This window comes from Microtus pennsylvanicus, chromosome 14 (genome assembly GCF_037038515.1).
Source record: "Microtus pennsylvanicus isolate mMicPen1 chromosome 14, mMicPen1.hap1, whole genome shotgun sequence".
NCBI classification, from domain to species: domain Eukaryota; kingdom Metazoa; phylum Chordata; class Mammalia; order Rodentia; family Cricetidae; genus Microtus; species Microtus pennsylvanicus.
In genome coordinates this window covers 6,624,005-6,639,717 of record NC_134592.1, presented here as the reverse complement: position 1 = coordinate 6,639,717, position 15,713 = coordinate 6,624,005, and the positions used below count along the sequence as shown (strand labels likewise).

At 44.1% G+C, this 15,713-nt stretch overlaps 1 protein-coding gene across 2 annotated transcripts in view; it reads right to left on the bottom strand.

The window, feature by feature from the left end:
- Positions 1 to 11,722, bottom strand: part of Ppp1r13b (protein phosphatase 1 regulatory subunit 13B) — a 75,104-nt gene extending 63,382 nt beyond the window's left edge. For both annotated transcript variants that reach the window (XM_075948477.1, XM_075948478.1), the window contains exon 1: positions 11,465 to 11,722. In XM_075948477.1, coding sequence (XP_075804592.1) covers positions 11,465 to 11,473 — 9 coding nt within the window. In that variant the 5' untranslated portion in view covers positions 11,474 to 11,722. The remainder of the gene's footprint in view (positions 1 to 11,464) is intronic.
- Positions 11,723 to 15,713: the final 3,991 nt, after the last annotated feature.

The window sequence follows — 15,713 nt, the reverse complement described above, 5'->3', positions numbered from 1 at the left end:
CTCAGACAGCTCCACCTAGTTTTCTCAACCCCTCCTTGCCTTCCTCCTCTATCCTCATATTCCAGGTACTTTCCTTCATTACACATTTCAATTCTGGTATTAGTCCTCTCTCTGACTTGTAATCTTTCTACCTGACAACCCTGCTCCATCACATCCACCTTCTCTCCTTATCCTTGTAGAACTCCTCTGAACTTTCCATGTAATCTTTCTACCTGACAACCTGCTCCATCACCTCCACCTTCTTTCCTTATCCTTGTAGAACTCCTCTGAACTTTCCATGTAATCTTTCTACCTGACAACCTGCTCCATCACCTCCACCTTCTTTCCTTATCCTTGTAGAACTCCTCTGAACTTTCCATGTAATCTTTCTACCTGACAACCTGCTCCATCACCTCCACCTTCTCTCCTTATCCTTGTAGAACTCCTCTGAACTTTCCATGCCAACATGAAAGGTCGCAGACTCGCAGAGATAGTCATTGCCGCTTGAAGGCTTAAATCTTTCAAATGGCATTTTTGTTTACATCCTACAAGATGAGCTCACTTCAAGCAGGGCCAGACACAGCATATAATTAATACATCCCAAATGCTGTTGAGCTCATTCGGTAAACAAGAACTTACTGAACACCACTGGAGGCCCACAATATCCTCAGCACTAAGGACACTGCAATGGGAAAGGAAAACAGATCATGTCTTTCCTGGAGTGCTCAGAGATAAACACCACACAGGCACCGTACTAAAGGACGCAAAAAGCACAGTGAGGGAGGGGCATTTCCTGCAGGGTGGTCTGGGAGGTACCATCTACCAGCTTCTATCAGAACCCTGGTGAAGTGCACTACTCTGAATCTGTGTTGTGTCTGACTAACAGAAATACTAGACAAGGAAGACAAACTTTAATTTAACAAAAGGAAACTAAGCTCTCTCTGTCCTACCAAATCAAGTAGATTTTACAATCTTGTTTTAGCTTCCCTCAGCACAAAGAGCAGACACATACTGTGAGTGGAATCTCAACCGTGTCCTATCTCCACAATGGTTCCTGGTTGCAGCAGAAAACATAAGAGCAAACGTTTACTAAGTGCTTATAATGAATATTGATACTAAAGAGGAGGAAGATAAGGCACAGAGGCATTACATAATCTATCCAAGGCCTCAGAAAAGTGAGTAGCAAAGCCAGAATCAGAAGCCATCGTGGCTCTGAAGTCTAACTGATGACTACAATGCTGTGTGGCTTTATATTAGTATTTTTCCAAACAGAGTCTGAGGTAGAAGGATTCAGCAGTACACACACACACACACACACACACACACACACACACACACACCTCAAGTTCCAAACTAGCTTGAGATACCCTGTCTTTAAAAAAAAGAGAGAGAAAGAGAGAAAGAGAGAAAGAGTGAAAGAAAGAAAGAAAGAAAGAAAGAAAGAAAGAAAGAAAGAAAGAAAGAAAGAAAGAAAAGGTGAACAGGACAATTAGGTACTTCAACACCAAAGTGAAAGAACACCAGTCCAAGAATGATCTTGGAAACTTGGGATAGTCATCTCAAGAAACTGACCAGGTAAACTAGGAAGTACAAGGCAAGGTATACAGTGCAGTAGAAATGCCCAGGCAGCAACTCTTCATGCCAATACACAGCATGAAAAGCTATTTAATCTACAGAGAGAGACTTGTTTGCCTGATATGTTTATTTGACCTTCAGATTTAAGAGTAACATCTTTCTAGACTAACCAGCATCTCAAACAGCCAAAGCAAAACTCTCCCTCCTCACAGCGCTTTTACACTACTGCTTTGATTATTCTCTATCTTAAAGGAAAGACGAATCCAGCTGCTGAAGCAATAAGCCTGTTATCCTCAACTCCAGTCACTGTACTTCCTTCCTTTCTCACACACACTCACACAAGCACTCAGACTCGTCTTCTTTTTTACTATTAACTGGAACTCTGGTCCTCAAGGCACGTCTGAATCAAATGGTCTCTTAACTGACCTTATTACTTTTTTCTCAAGGTACTTTAAAAAAATGTCAATTATTACATTTTATTTATTTTTGAGGCAGTAGATGGGAGAGGGGTTGTGAGTGCCACAGTGCAACTTTGGAAGTCAAGTTTCATAAGTTGGTTCTCCCCTTCAACCATGTGGGTCCTGGAGATCAAACTCAGGTCTTCAGTCTTGGTGGCATGTGCTTTACCCTCTGAGCCCTCTCATTTGTCTCTTTCTTTTTCTCTCTTTCTCCACACATCTACTACCCTCCACTGGCTCCAGATTTACTCCTCTATAGTTTCCCAGTCTTTTGACTAAGATCGAGTGTAGAATGTCTCCTTGTACCACAGAAATCTGACTACACTGCTGCACTTACAAACTCTGCTCTCACAGGCACACACACCCACACACACTCACAATGAGATCTGACACTATGCACATCATTACTTCCTTCATTCAACAAATGTTCACTGAACACCAACCATGTGTCAATCACTGGATTAGGCAGTGGCACAACAAAAAACAAAATGAAAGTTTCCCTGTTCTCCTCTCCTAAAAGGCAGAAATGGAACCACATACACAAATGTTTAGGGCTGCAACTGCACCCAATACAACTTGGGCATCCTATCCAAAACCTGAACTCCAAAGTGCTCAAAAATCGAAAACTGGACATCAACATGAAGCCACAAGTGAAAAATTCCATGCCTGACTTGTGACAGATCTATCAAAGTACTGGTGCATTAAAAATATCAGATAGAATTACCTTCAGTCTATAGGAATGATGCATATGAAACATCAAATTTGTTAAACATGAGCCCAAGTCTTATACACATGGAAATATTCCAAAATCCAGGAGAATGAAAGTGAAATTTGAAACTCTGGTCAGAGTGTTTCAGATAAAAGAAACTGCAGTGTAAAAACACACCAGGTTAAATATTCGGAGAGCTGCCACATTGAGCCACGTTCTCATATCTAAAACCACTGAAATATCCATGTTAAAAATGGTATATAAATTATATTTTGTCTCACCTATAAAAGAAAAACACCTGTACAACCAAGATGGCTTTGCAGGTTTCTATTGCTGTGATAAAATGCCATAACCAAAATCAATTTAGGGAGGAAACGATTTATTGAGCTTATAGCTTAAAGTAAATCATGTAGGGAAGTCAAGGTAGGAACCTGAAGGCAGGAACTGAAACAGAAGATCATGGAGGAATACTGCTAACTGGCTTGCTCTCCATAGCTTGTTCAGAGCCTGCTATCTTATACAACTCAGGACTTCCTGCCCAGGGTTGGCACCATCCACAGAGGACTGGGCCCTACTACATCAATCATATATCGAGAAAATGCACTATTGACGTGAAGCATATTTTAAACTGAGGTTCCTTCTTCCCAGACAATCCTAGCTTGTGTTGAGTTAATAAGGAACTAACCAGCACAGCAGGTAAAACCGCTCATTCTGTAAATCTCAGTACATGAGTGATACCTGGAGCCCACAGTGGAAGAAAATAATGACTCTGGAAAGCTGTCCTCTGCCCTCTGAATGCCACATGCACATTGTGGTGCATACATATCCAACACAATCTCAAATTTTTATATTCTCTCTCTCTTTTTTTCATGCACACACAAAATTAAAAATAACAACAAAAATAAACACATAGAGACCACAGCAAGCTGAATGTCTCTGAGCATTTACTACAAACCAGATACCTTTTATGTAAGTTAGGAGATCCTACCAACCCTAAAGGTTACTATCTTAACTTAGGAACTAAAGCAATCAGGCATAGTGGTGCACACCACTGATCCCTCACTGGGAAGGTAGAGGTGGATCTCTGTGAATTTGAGGCCAGCTTGGTCTATACAGTATGTTCCAGGACAGCAGGAGCTAAATATAATAGACCATCTCAAAGAGAGAGAGAGAGAGAGAGAGAGAGAGAGAGAGAGAGAGAGAGAGAGAGAGAGAAAGAGAGAAAGGAGACCATGACTTAAGGGCATTAGAGACTGTGTTTCATTTCCTTTAACAGAAATTTCTTACCCCCCTCAATTATCCTTTAAGATCCTATTACACCAAGTAGTATCACCCACCCCATTCCTTCACCCCTCCATAAACACCATCACTTCCTACTGAGTTTCCCCAATATTCCTTCATTCACTCTGCTCTAGTCACAGGCCTCTCTGTGTGGCCAGCATACAGGGCACTCCTACCATGCAGCCTTTGCATCTGCTTGAACTATGATGACAACAATCATGGCATACGGTATCAGTCATGTCTGTGCCAAATCTTCAATTAACATTTCCTCTAAGCTGGGGAGTGGTGGCACATGCCTTTAATCCCACTACTCAGGAGGTAGACACGGGGGATCGCTGACTTTCAGGTCAGCCTGGTCTACAGAGCAAGTTCGGACAGCTGGAGCACTTACACAGAGAAACCCAATTTCAAAAGAACCAAACAAACAAACAAACACTTCCTCTAAACATACCAACAAAACCAACAGTACCCTGCACTGAAGTGCACATTAATATTTCAGATGTCATTTATTAATTCTAACAAAACTATCTTCTCATTTTTCAGGTCTTTTATTGTTCTTCATGACATCACCATGCATTTTTATTTTATAAAACCTAGTAGCAGCAGCTTTTGCGTATCAATTAGTATGCACAACAGTGCCATAAAGCTATCTTTGCAGCAAAATAAAGCAAGGCAATCAAGCCAAGAAAGTGTCACAATAGAACCAGATTATACTAGTCCTTGGGTCCCAGAAGTAGAGTTTGTGAAATAACTATGGCAACAGCACTTCAAGGCACCCAAATCCCACCACACTTTGTTGAGAAACCATTCTCCATCTGGGCAAACACACACAAAGATCTATGTTGACAACCAGTTACGTAACTTTAACATAATATTCCAGAGATATTTTAAGCTCCTATCATGTTTAAAATCCTCAGTAACTACAAAGCATGTATGTGGCCATCCACTGCAGGATGCTAGTAAAGGAAGCGGACACAAACATAATGCAAGGCAGAGAAAACTATCATTTCTTATCAAGAAACTCTGCCTTAGGATTTTTAAACATTAAGCTCCATTTGACATAAGCATAAAAGAAAAAAATCTTTTTGCCAAATTGCATTTACCAGCACCTCTGGCAACATACTTTGACCATGGCAAACTCCGCAGGAACTGGTAAAGACTAGGAGCAGAGGTGTCTGAGTCAGACCCTTTGTTGTTAGACCTTGCCTCACCACTTATTAGCCTGAAGAACTTGGCCACGTTTCCTTACCTCTTAAATCTCAGCTCTCCACAGACTTCAGCACAAAGCCTTCCACAATGCCTTAGCACACAAGGACAAACACCATTTGCCGAGAGCTTACTAACACTAAACCGAATTGTAGCTGCAAAGCTTCTGAGCTGAAGCAGAGCCAGAAGGAAGAGTTCTCTACCTAACACTATTTTATGCTCAGAAGAACGGCATTGATGGTTTTGTTTGTTTTGTTTTTTGAGACAGAGTCTGTGTAGCTTTGGAGCTTGTCCTGGCACTCGTTGGGATGGTCTTGAACTCACAGAGATACGCCTTCCTCTGTTTCCACAGTGCTGGGATTAAAGTCATGCACCACCACCACCTGGCGCATTGGCGGCTTTTATATAAAACATTTTTGGATCACCCACTGAGGTGGTGTTTCTCATCTTAGATATCTGTGAATAGTTCAGAAATACATTATTTTTAAGTCATCTTATTTGTATAATTCTATTTGAAAGGAACAAGAATTTTAAAAATCCTGTCCAGTCCTGAGTGCTATTTATTCATTAAAGTCAAGCTTATTGAGCAATCAACTAAATAATTAACAACAGCATCACACATCTGAGTTCACCCTATCTGCTCCATTATACAGAGTTCCTTGACACTAGGTTATCAAGCAAGAGTTATGATGCCTTGGTCTTTATTGTGGCCAAAATGAATGTCACCTTCATGAAAGTTTCTGTTCTAAAGGAACTACCAGAACAACCACAAATACTTGGAAATTACCAAGTCCAAGTCATTTGACAGATGAGAAGCTGAGGTCACAAGCTATTAAGTCAAAAGGTCACATAATTACCAAGTGGGGAGTCAGAACCCAAGTCTCCCATATTTCTCATTCAGTGTTCTGCCACCTGGGCTACAGTGGATAGTTTACAAGGAAAAAGACTTACTCTGTATCTTAAAATAGTTCTACATAGTTAGGAAGGAAAAAAAAAGTTGACTGAAAACTTGAAATGTTTAATGAGAGTGCTAAATATAACCACAAATAAACATAACCCATACCTTACAGTGAGCAAGCTGAAAGAGTTCCTAATAGCAAATTCAGTGGAACCAGCTAGTTAGAAGGGACAGTTCAGCAGAGGTAAGGAGCCCCAGAGTTAACATCACCACCAAAGCATCCTTCTCACAAAGCACACACTTCAAAGCTGCAACACTTCCTGTTAGCCTCCTTTTGGAAGGGAAAAAGCAGTTAGTCCCATTCCCTTGGTATATTCCATTCCTTTAAAAAGCTTTACCAGCTCCCAAATGTCACTCTTTCAACAAATACGATTCCCATTTTCATCTGTGCCATGCTCTAAACAAGGCTTTTTTAGCTAAATATTCTTATTTCTATTCAAGTTGTGTAGGTATGGCCTAAATGTTATCAGGTCCAATTGGACCTTAGGGTATTCTTTAAATATCCCCTTTCCCTTAGGCAAACATTAAAAGGAGTTTTATGTGAATATTTGCCTGCATTCATGTCTGTGTACCGCATGTATGCTTGGTAATCACAGAGATCTGAAAAAGGTGTTAGATCTGAAACTGGAGTTACAATTGAGAGCTTCTACTTGGGTGCTGGGAATCAAATGTGGTCCTCTAGAGGAACAGCCAGTGCTTTTAACAGATACGCCATCTCTCCAGCTTCATAGACAAAACTTATTTGGGGGGCAAGGATAGGAAATGGGTTTCTTTTTTATTGAAAAGAAATTTTCATACAATATATTTTGATCATGTTTTCCCCTCCTCTAATTCCTCTCATATCCTTCTCACCTCCATAACCACCAACTTTATTTTCTCCTTCAACAATAAAAGCACACAAGCACGCATGTGTGCACACACACTCACACCACACAAACACACAAAATCTCACAAAAATGAAAATCAAAACAATCAAGCAAAAGACCAGTAGGACCAAAAAAAAAAGAAAAAAGAAAAGTCCACAAACACCATCGAGTTTGTTTTGTATTGGCTAATTACTGAGTGTGAGGTCTACCCTAAAGGGTGGTTGATATATTCCAGTGAGAATTCACTGATAAAAAAAACTGATTTTCCCTCTGCCAGTACATAGTATCAATTGCAGGTAGCTTCTTGGTTAGGGGTAGAACCCTATTGTTCACTTGCTCCTCTCAGTGCTGGAACCCTGTCTGCATAATGGGTACATTATGCAGGTCTTATTGTCTGTTGCCAGTCTCTATGAGTTCATATGTGCATCAGTCCTGATGTGTCCAGAAAACAGGCAATCCTTGGTGTTATCCATCACTTCTGGTTCTTAGAATCTTTCTGCTTCCTCTTCTGCATAATTCCTGAGCCCTGAATTGAAGGGCTTGATAAAAACATTCCATTTAAGACCAAGTGCTCTAGTATCTCTGTCTCTCTGTACACTGTTCAGCTGTGTGTTAATTCCCACCAACTATAAATAGAAGCTTCTCTGATGTGGGTTGAGTGAGGTGCTGATCTATGGATACAGCAGTATGTCATTAGAAGTCATTATACTGCTGTTCTTTTAACAGAATAATAGTAGATTTTCCCCTGAACTGTGACCTATCTAGGCTCGGGTTCTTAGCCAGTTAGCAGTATCAGGGAAGGGTTTCATCTCATAGAGTGGGTCTAGTGGGTGGTTACTCTCATAACATTTGCGCCACTGTTGCACTAGTATATCTCACAGGCTGATCACTGTTGTAGGTCTCAGAGATTGTAGCTAGGTGATACTGATGATTACCTTTCTCTTCCAGTAGCATGCAGAGTACCTTCCAGTACCATAATTGTTTATCAGTAGGAGTAAAGCTTCTAGTTACTTCTTCACGTTCTATGATCTAAGTGTGTCTTCAGCAATCGGGCCTTACCATCAAACTGTACAGAGTAATCAATAGCCTTGGCTTTGGGGGGTTCCATGACCCCATGGAACCTTTGGCCAACAATTAAATAAGACGTAGTCTGCTCCTGGCAAAGGAGGGTCTACTTGGTGGTATAAGATGTCTAGTTGGTGCACTGTCTCCCCTATTATTTGGTGACTCCATCCAGAGTCCTTTCATATATGTCTGTATTTTAGGAAGCTTCTAGAGTAGTAGTTCCATATGGTTTTTCAAATGGCCTTTAGTGTTAGTGGTAACTCTCTATATCCCCTCCTTTACCCTTTTCTGCCTTCCCCCTCCCTACTTAATCCTTCTCTTCTAGTTTTCCCCTTTGTCCCTCCATAATACTATACTCTATTTCCCCTTCTTTAGGAGATCCTTTCCTCCCTCCCTAGGTACCCAATTTGTGTGGAATGTAACATACATACTGAAAGATTAGAGTTAACATCCAGATATAACAGATATTTGACTTTCAGGACCTGGGTTATGTCTTTCAGTACAATTTTTTTTTCTAGCTCTATCCATTTACCTACAAATTTCAGAATATCATTTTTCTTAACTGCTTAGTAAAATCCACTCTGTTAATTTTCATTATCCATTTATCAGTTGATGGACATCTGGGCTGTTTCCAATTTCTGGCTATTATGAAAAGAGCAGCAATGAACACAGATGAGTAAATATCTCTGTAGTAGGATGTAGAGTCCTTTGGGAATATTAGGCAAAACATTTTTGTATTTTTCAGTTTTTCAAGACAGGGTTTATCTGTTTAACAGTCTTTGCTGTTCTGGAACTCACTAAGTAGACCAGGCTGGCCTCAAACTCACAGAAATCATGTCTCTACTTCTACCTTCCAAGTGCTGTGGTTAAAGGTTTGGGTTTATGTAACAAGTAGACAGATGACTTTTACAAAGACTTGTCAGATGAGAACTTTTGGCCAGATACTCTCATTAGCTTTCAGCAGCTGAGATCCTGTGCAGTGTTAAACCATCTGATCAGTTAAAAGTCACCACAGACCAACACTGCACACTCACCAGTAAGTTTCAAATCTGCATTGGCCAATCTGGTAACCACCATCTTTCTACATGGGACAGTAAACACTTGAAATGTGCTGGTCCACCCAAAGTGTGCTGTGAATGTGTACTTTCAAGGGATTCACACAAAGTTTGGTTAAAAAGGAAGCCAAAGGCAGGCGGACCTTTTGAGTTAGAAACCAACCTGATCTACAGAAGACAGCCAGGGCTACACGTCACCGGCCTTAACTAGAATATTTTAAATTGCATTTGATCCTACTATGTATTACATTTTATCTAACAGTCCTGCTTCTTTGTACAACTACAAAATAAGACCCAATATTTATTTGATGATTCGCCATGATGATAGACACCAAATATACACTAAAGCCAGAAAAATCACATTTCCACTTCGATACATAGCGTAAGATATCATCAAGAAAAAAAGGTATGTTCTTAGAAGTTCTATTGAAGTCACAAGCCTTTTCACCTGTGTTAAAGGAAGGATTCAACCAAACAAGTAACATTTTAGACATAAAGAAGGAAATATAAAAAAGGATTAATAAAATACCATCTGTTTCTCAAAGTATCTTAAAACAAAAGCCGTGTTAAATTAATAAAAGATCTGCTTTAAAAAACACTATTTGAGTTTTTAAAATAAATATCCCAACCCCCAGGCTAAACAAACTTCTTAAAAATAAAATCTGTTCCCATAGCCTGGAAACTCCAATCACCCGGACAGAAGTAAAAATGTCTAAGCTAACATATGGAAAAAGCAGTCCAGGTTTCCTAACAGGGCATTTATAATTAAATACCACACAATGATAAAACCTGCCAAATATTTAATAATCTTCAGTATTATTACAGTGTAAATAAATGCATTATCACCATAACTACCAAGTCTTAGCTAAAACTGCTTTCAAAATTCCAAAATACCAGAATACCTTCTCAACATCCAGCCAGTTAAGAAAAAGGAGGAAATAAATGCTCAAGCATATTTTGAAGAGATTAAAATTAGAAGCTGAAAACTCAGCCTTATTAAAAATATGGCATGGCATTCTGCTTAACACTTTTGAAAAACATCCCTGTTGATCTTCGGGATCACACTTCAAATATTGACAGGTTGTTTTTTTTAACCCCTATTTTAGAGATAATTTGAGGCTCAGACCTCAACTCTTCCAAGGTCACATTGCTGAAAAGGTACCAGAACAAGTATTTGACCCCAGGTCTTCTGATGTTCATTTCATGCTCTTTCCACTACAAGACAATCGTTTAAAAACATGTTCAGAACTAAACAAACCTAACACAAAGGATTGAAGGATCAAGAAGGTCAATCTTAAAACTCCACAAACACCAGGGGTTGGAATCAGTTCAAAAGGGGGAGAATAGGCTATTAAGAAACAGGAAATTATTTGAAAGGGGGAGACATAAGTTAATGAGCTTGGGTGCAGCACAGCAGAACGACAGTCAGTATTCGAGTAAACAGGCAGAGACTATACTCTTCCTCTGGAACGTGATCTTTCACGGAGACTTAAACTTTTTTATTTTTTAAATCTGGGAATATATAAACTCAGTGGCAGTGCACCGGCCTAGCCATTTAAAGCTCAGGTTTGATCCCCAGCACTTCGAAAACAAACGAGCAACAATCTTTATGTCTGAGAATTTTACTCAAGACACTCAAAAAAACAATACGTCCAACTGGGTACAACCCATCTCACGTTTGCTTCATTAATCACGACGAATATTTCACAAAAAGCCTATTTTAAAAAAAAAATGAGAATTCAGCATCCAGCGCCGCTTGGATAGCAGGTAAAGGAAAAGGCAGGGAGGGTGGCAACCCCAAAGCGTCTTCCTGGCCAAAGAAAGCATCCTTGAGAACAGGACAAAGGCTCCGGCAACACACAACCGGTTCAACCTTCAGGTCACAGGGACATCACTCCAGGTAGAGCAAATGTACCCAAGGGGAAGCCTCGGCAAAGGGATTCCTAAGATGGCTCTCTGAATTCGCGCAAGGCGTGTGTTCCAACCGGTGCAAGGGAAACGTGGGTTCCGAGCGTGGGAACATCGCACCCGGGTGCCACCGCCGAGGACTCCCTCGGCGCCAAGAGGAAATCGAGGCACGGGTCGCTCGCCGGGAGGGGCAAACACACCGCAGCCCCGCGCAGCCCTCAGCTCTGCGGAGGCCGCGTACCGGGTCCCGCGACCCCGCCCACGCCCGCCCTCCCGCTCGCTGACAGCCGCCGCCCCCACCTGCCCCTCGGCCTGCCCGCCCTGCGCACCCGCCCGTCGCTTCCTCTCTGCCCAGCCCGCCTCGCGCGGGGGCCGGGGAACGCGGCACCGCCGCCCGCACCCACCGGCATCATCGCGCCGCCGTCCGCCGCACCCTCGCCGCCTGACAGGACGCCGCTCCGGCCGCCTCACAGGCCGCGCACTCGCTGCGGCGCCCTGCGGCCCGGCTGTGGCAAGGCGGCGGCTGCGGAGAGCCGCGCAGCCCTTGCCCGTCCTGTCGCACCGCCCCGCGTGCCGCGTCGCCGTCCCACAGTCGCCGCCGCCGCCGCCGCCTCTGCTGAAGCCGGCCGCCTTCCGCCACCCGCCCGGCTCTCCCTGCGGGCTGCGTAGGCCCCGCCCCGCGCGTCGCCCCCCCCCTCCGCCTACGCCACCTCTGATTGGTCCGATGGGGGGGGCGAGTGAGGGGGCGGGGCGTCTCCGTAGCGGCCAGGTGAGAGCGCGCTCGTGCGCGTCCGCGCTCTAGGCGGCGGGGGAGGGGCGCGCGCTGCAGACGCCGGCCCCGCCCCCTCTCCTGCAAGCCGGCCAAGTGGGTGTTGGGGCGTTGAGGGATCCCCGATCCCCGAGTCTGCAAGACTTCGGCTCAGGGTCACCTCGAACGAATAGAAAGGGAAGGGCAGAGAGGGAAGAGCAGGCAGGGGTCCAGCAGAGTTGCGATCGGCGGGGACTCACACCTCGGATCCGGAGGCCATCTACGAGTTGGCCGCTTACCTCTGACCGTAACGTGCCCCCGGGGTGTCCTGCACGGCGTAAGGCTTGCAGGCCGGAGCCTGTGAGGCCGGCGCAGGGTGCTTCCTCTACATTACCAGACTGCATGCCGCTCAGTGCCATGGGCCCCAGGGACCTTGGGTCTCCGCCCCGCGTCCGCGTCCACCGCAGCCTGTGCCACTTTGGCCTTCCTGGACCCAACACACAGGTCTCAGCTTTAGCCCTTCACACGAGCCATCCCGCGCCTAAAGGGCCCGTACCCACCTGCGTCAGTATCCTTGGAGATCCCTCTGGCATGTCCCAGGGTAGGGTACAGTCTGTCTCTTCAGGATCCAGGTCTGTCCTTAGAACTCTGTTTCCCGGGTCACTTTTGCCTCCAGCCTGGAAGCCTGAGTGACAGAGCCCAGAGCAGACCCTCAGCAGAGGCTGCCTGGACGGCAGGCACCCTTTCTGAGCACTCCACTTGGTGCCATTCGCCTGAACCCTGACAGATGAGACACAGCGGCTGATGAACTGCACTGGACTTAAACTTCCATGAGCTTCCAGAAACATGAAGACCCGTGGGTGACCCCAAACACAGAAGGGGTAGATCACCTTTGGAAGTACCCAGCCCCTAGAGAGGGCAGCAGATGCTGATCAGGGGCAGTTTGTAGTCTCTCTGGTTCTCTGAGTGGCAGAAGGCTGCTAAGTGGGGGCAAAGAGAGGGAGGAGGCCAGAATTATACCAGCCCCCTCATGGGCAGACACGCCTGTGCTTAAGAGGCCACGGGGGTTAGTGATTGAGAGCGTGGACTTTCCAGTCGAACAGACTTGGTTCAACATCACTGCTGACACACCCTCCCTGGGTGATCTTAGGCAAGCACATCTCTGTCATAGGATATGGTAGGATAATAATAGTACCTCTCTGGGGGAGCCCAGGGCTGATGTATGGAATGCTTCTAGCAGTTTGTGGCCTGTGCCAGTTGCCCTGTGAATTCTGTAGTTATGTTATCGTTAGCAAGCAGGTTTAGTATATAAATGTCCCTAGGGTTTTAAGACTTAATTCATGTGAACCATGAATGACCAGTGACACATCCTTTGTGGGAGCAGGGTTTTAAAAGAAGAGGAAGTTTTGGAAATGAGTGATTCTAGATTAGATGTCAAGAGCCCTGGGCCCCAATTCCAGCTCCGCGCCGCTTCCTGTAAGGTCTCGGGCAACTTGGCCACTTCTCTGTGCCTTGCATTCCCCATCTGAAGCAGAAGTGGGGTCGATTCTGTTATCCTTACAGTCCTGACATGCTAGTGTCATGAGTTGTGAAGAGACAGATGTTGACTCACTTATGCCCAACAAAAGACAGGCCAGAGAGAAATGTCACTCACTCTCCTAAGAGGACCTTGACCACAAGGTCTTACTTTTTAAAAAATGTATTTTGGGGACTGGAGATATATGGTCCATTGGCCAAGAGTACTCGCTGTCTTTCCAGAGGACCCAGATTTGATCTCCAGCACCCACATGGTGGCCCACAACTGTCTGTAACTCAGTTCCATGGAATTAACATACTCTTCAGGTGGGCACGCACATGTGGTAGACAGAAATGTATACAAGCATCATATACATAAAATAAAAACAAATCTATGTTTTATTTGTGCACATGCTCTGTGTATATTTATACATACATGCATTTGAAGGCTTCAGAGTCTGGCTATGAGCTGCCTAACGAGTGCTGGAACTTTCTTGATCTTCTGGAAAAGCAGCAAGTACTCTTAACCTCTGCACCATCTCTCAAGCCCCTCACTCTTATCGGTTGGACTTGTGGGCACAGATTAGCCTCTGCCTGACTCTGCAGTGATGCCCCCTGCATCTGCCAAGATCACTTCCAGGCAGTTTTTACCAAGCCAGGCTGGCCAGTAGCTCTTCTCCATCCCACAGGTATCAGGCATCAGGCCCCATCTCCTTGTACCTCAACAAAGACATTGAAATTGGCCCCCCAGGCTCTAACGTCCCCCAAGTCCCAACCATTTCCAACCGCTCCTGGAACACAGACGTACAAATTCACCACAAAACCCTCAGTATCTCCCGTCATCTACGCCAGACACTTACCAGAATAGCATTGATGGTTGAATGTGGGCAATAGGGTTATATAAGATGTTCATATTGTTCAAAGATGCATCCTAGAATATGTGAGAGACCTAGACTACAGTTGGCTTCAGAGGGAAAGGACCAGGCAGTGAGGAGCAGATGAGATGTAGCCAGTAAATTCTCTGTAATCTGGGTGATGAGTCTGTGGGGCTTGTTGCACTTCTCTCTTTGTGGATTTTGAATATTGTATAGTAAAAGTGATTACCTATCCTTCAAAGTCCTTGAAGAAAGGCAGCATATACTCACACTTGCATACTGAATTTTTGGGAGGGTTCCATAGAGGACGAATACAGAACACCTGCAGGTAGGGACCAGAACTGGGTGCACCAAGGGCAGATGGAAGTCAGAATAAGACTTTGCACTATTAGGCTTTGTTTTGTTGTTTGTTTTTAATAAATCTCATTTTCAGAACAGTTTTAGAGTTGAAGAATATTAACACCCCCTTTCCAGCTGCTCCTCCACTTATTGGGCTAGCATGTCCACATGGAAAATGTCATTTGTGGAAGATGGAGCTGGTATACCTGTAAGCTGTCATCTTAGCAGTCATCCACAGAACACGAGCCATTTCCCACGGTGACCACACAGCTGACAGGGAGTTACGGCTTTCCTGCTGTCCAGCGTCACCACAGTGTATTGAACTGGACACTCCCAGTCCACAGAAAGACCCAACTTCAAAATGTGAACTACGGTTTCGATGGAAGTCACATCCGCTTTGCAACCCCATCAAGTAAAACATTCTTCAGTGGAACCACTGTAAGGTGTGGTCCTCTGAATATTCTTCCTGCTCAGTTTCCTCTGATTATCATTATTATTCCTACTGTGTGTGTGTGTGTACATGTTTGTGTGTTTCCAGAAGGTATGCATGCATGTGCTGCCCAGCGGTTGAGGCTGGGTATTAGCCTCAATTGATCTTCATCTTATTGTTTATAATTATTTTTAAATTTTATTTTATGCGCATGGGTGTTTGCTTGCATATATGTCTGTGCATCACATGTATGCCTGTGGAGCCAGAAGACAGCAGGCGACTCCCTGGTACTGGAATTACAGATGCTTGTGAGCCATTATTATTGACCCCAGGTCCTCTGAAAGAACAGCCAGTCTTCTACCTTATCTTTTGAGACAAGACCTCTCACTGAATCTGGAGCTCATTGATTATGATTGACTAGCTGGCCATCAAGGATCTACCTGTTTTCCCCACACTGGGATTGCAGGTGTGTGGGGCTGTGCCAGTTTTTTACATGGGTGCTAGGATCTGTCAGGTCCTGGTGTTTACAGGGTGTGGTAGTTTGAATGTAATTGGCCCCCATAATCTCATAAGGAGTGGCACTATTAGGAGGTGTGGTCTTGTTGGAGTAGGTATGGTCTTGTTGGAGGAAGTATGTCACTGTGGAGGTGGGCTTTGAGGGCTAATATATGATCAAGCCACACCCAGTGAGACAAACCATTTCTTTCTTTTTTTTTTTTTTTTGCATCCTTCAGTTGACAGCGACA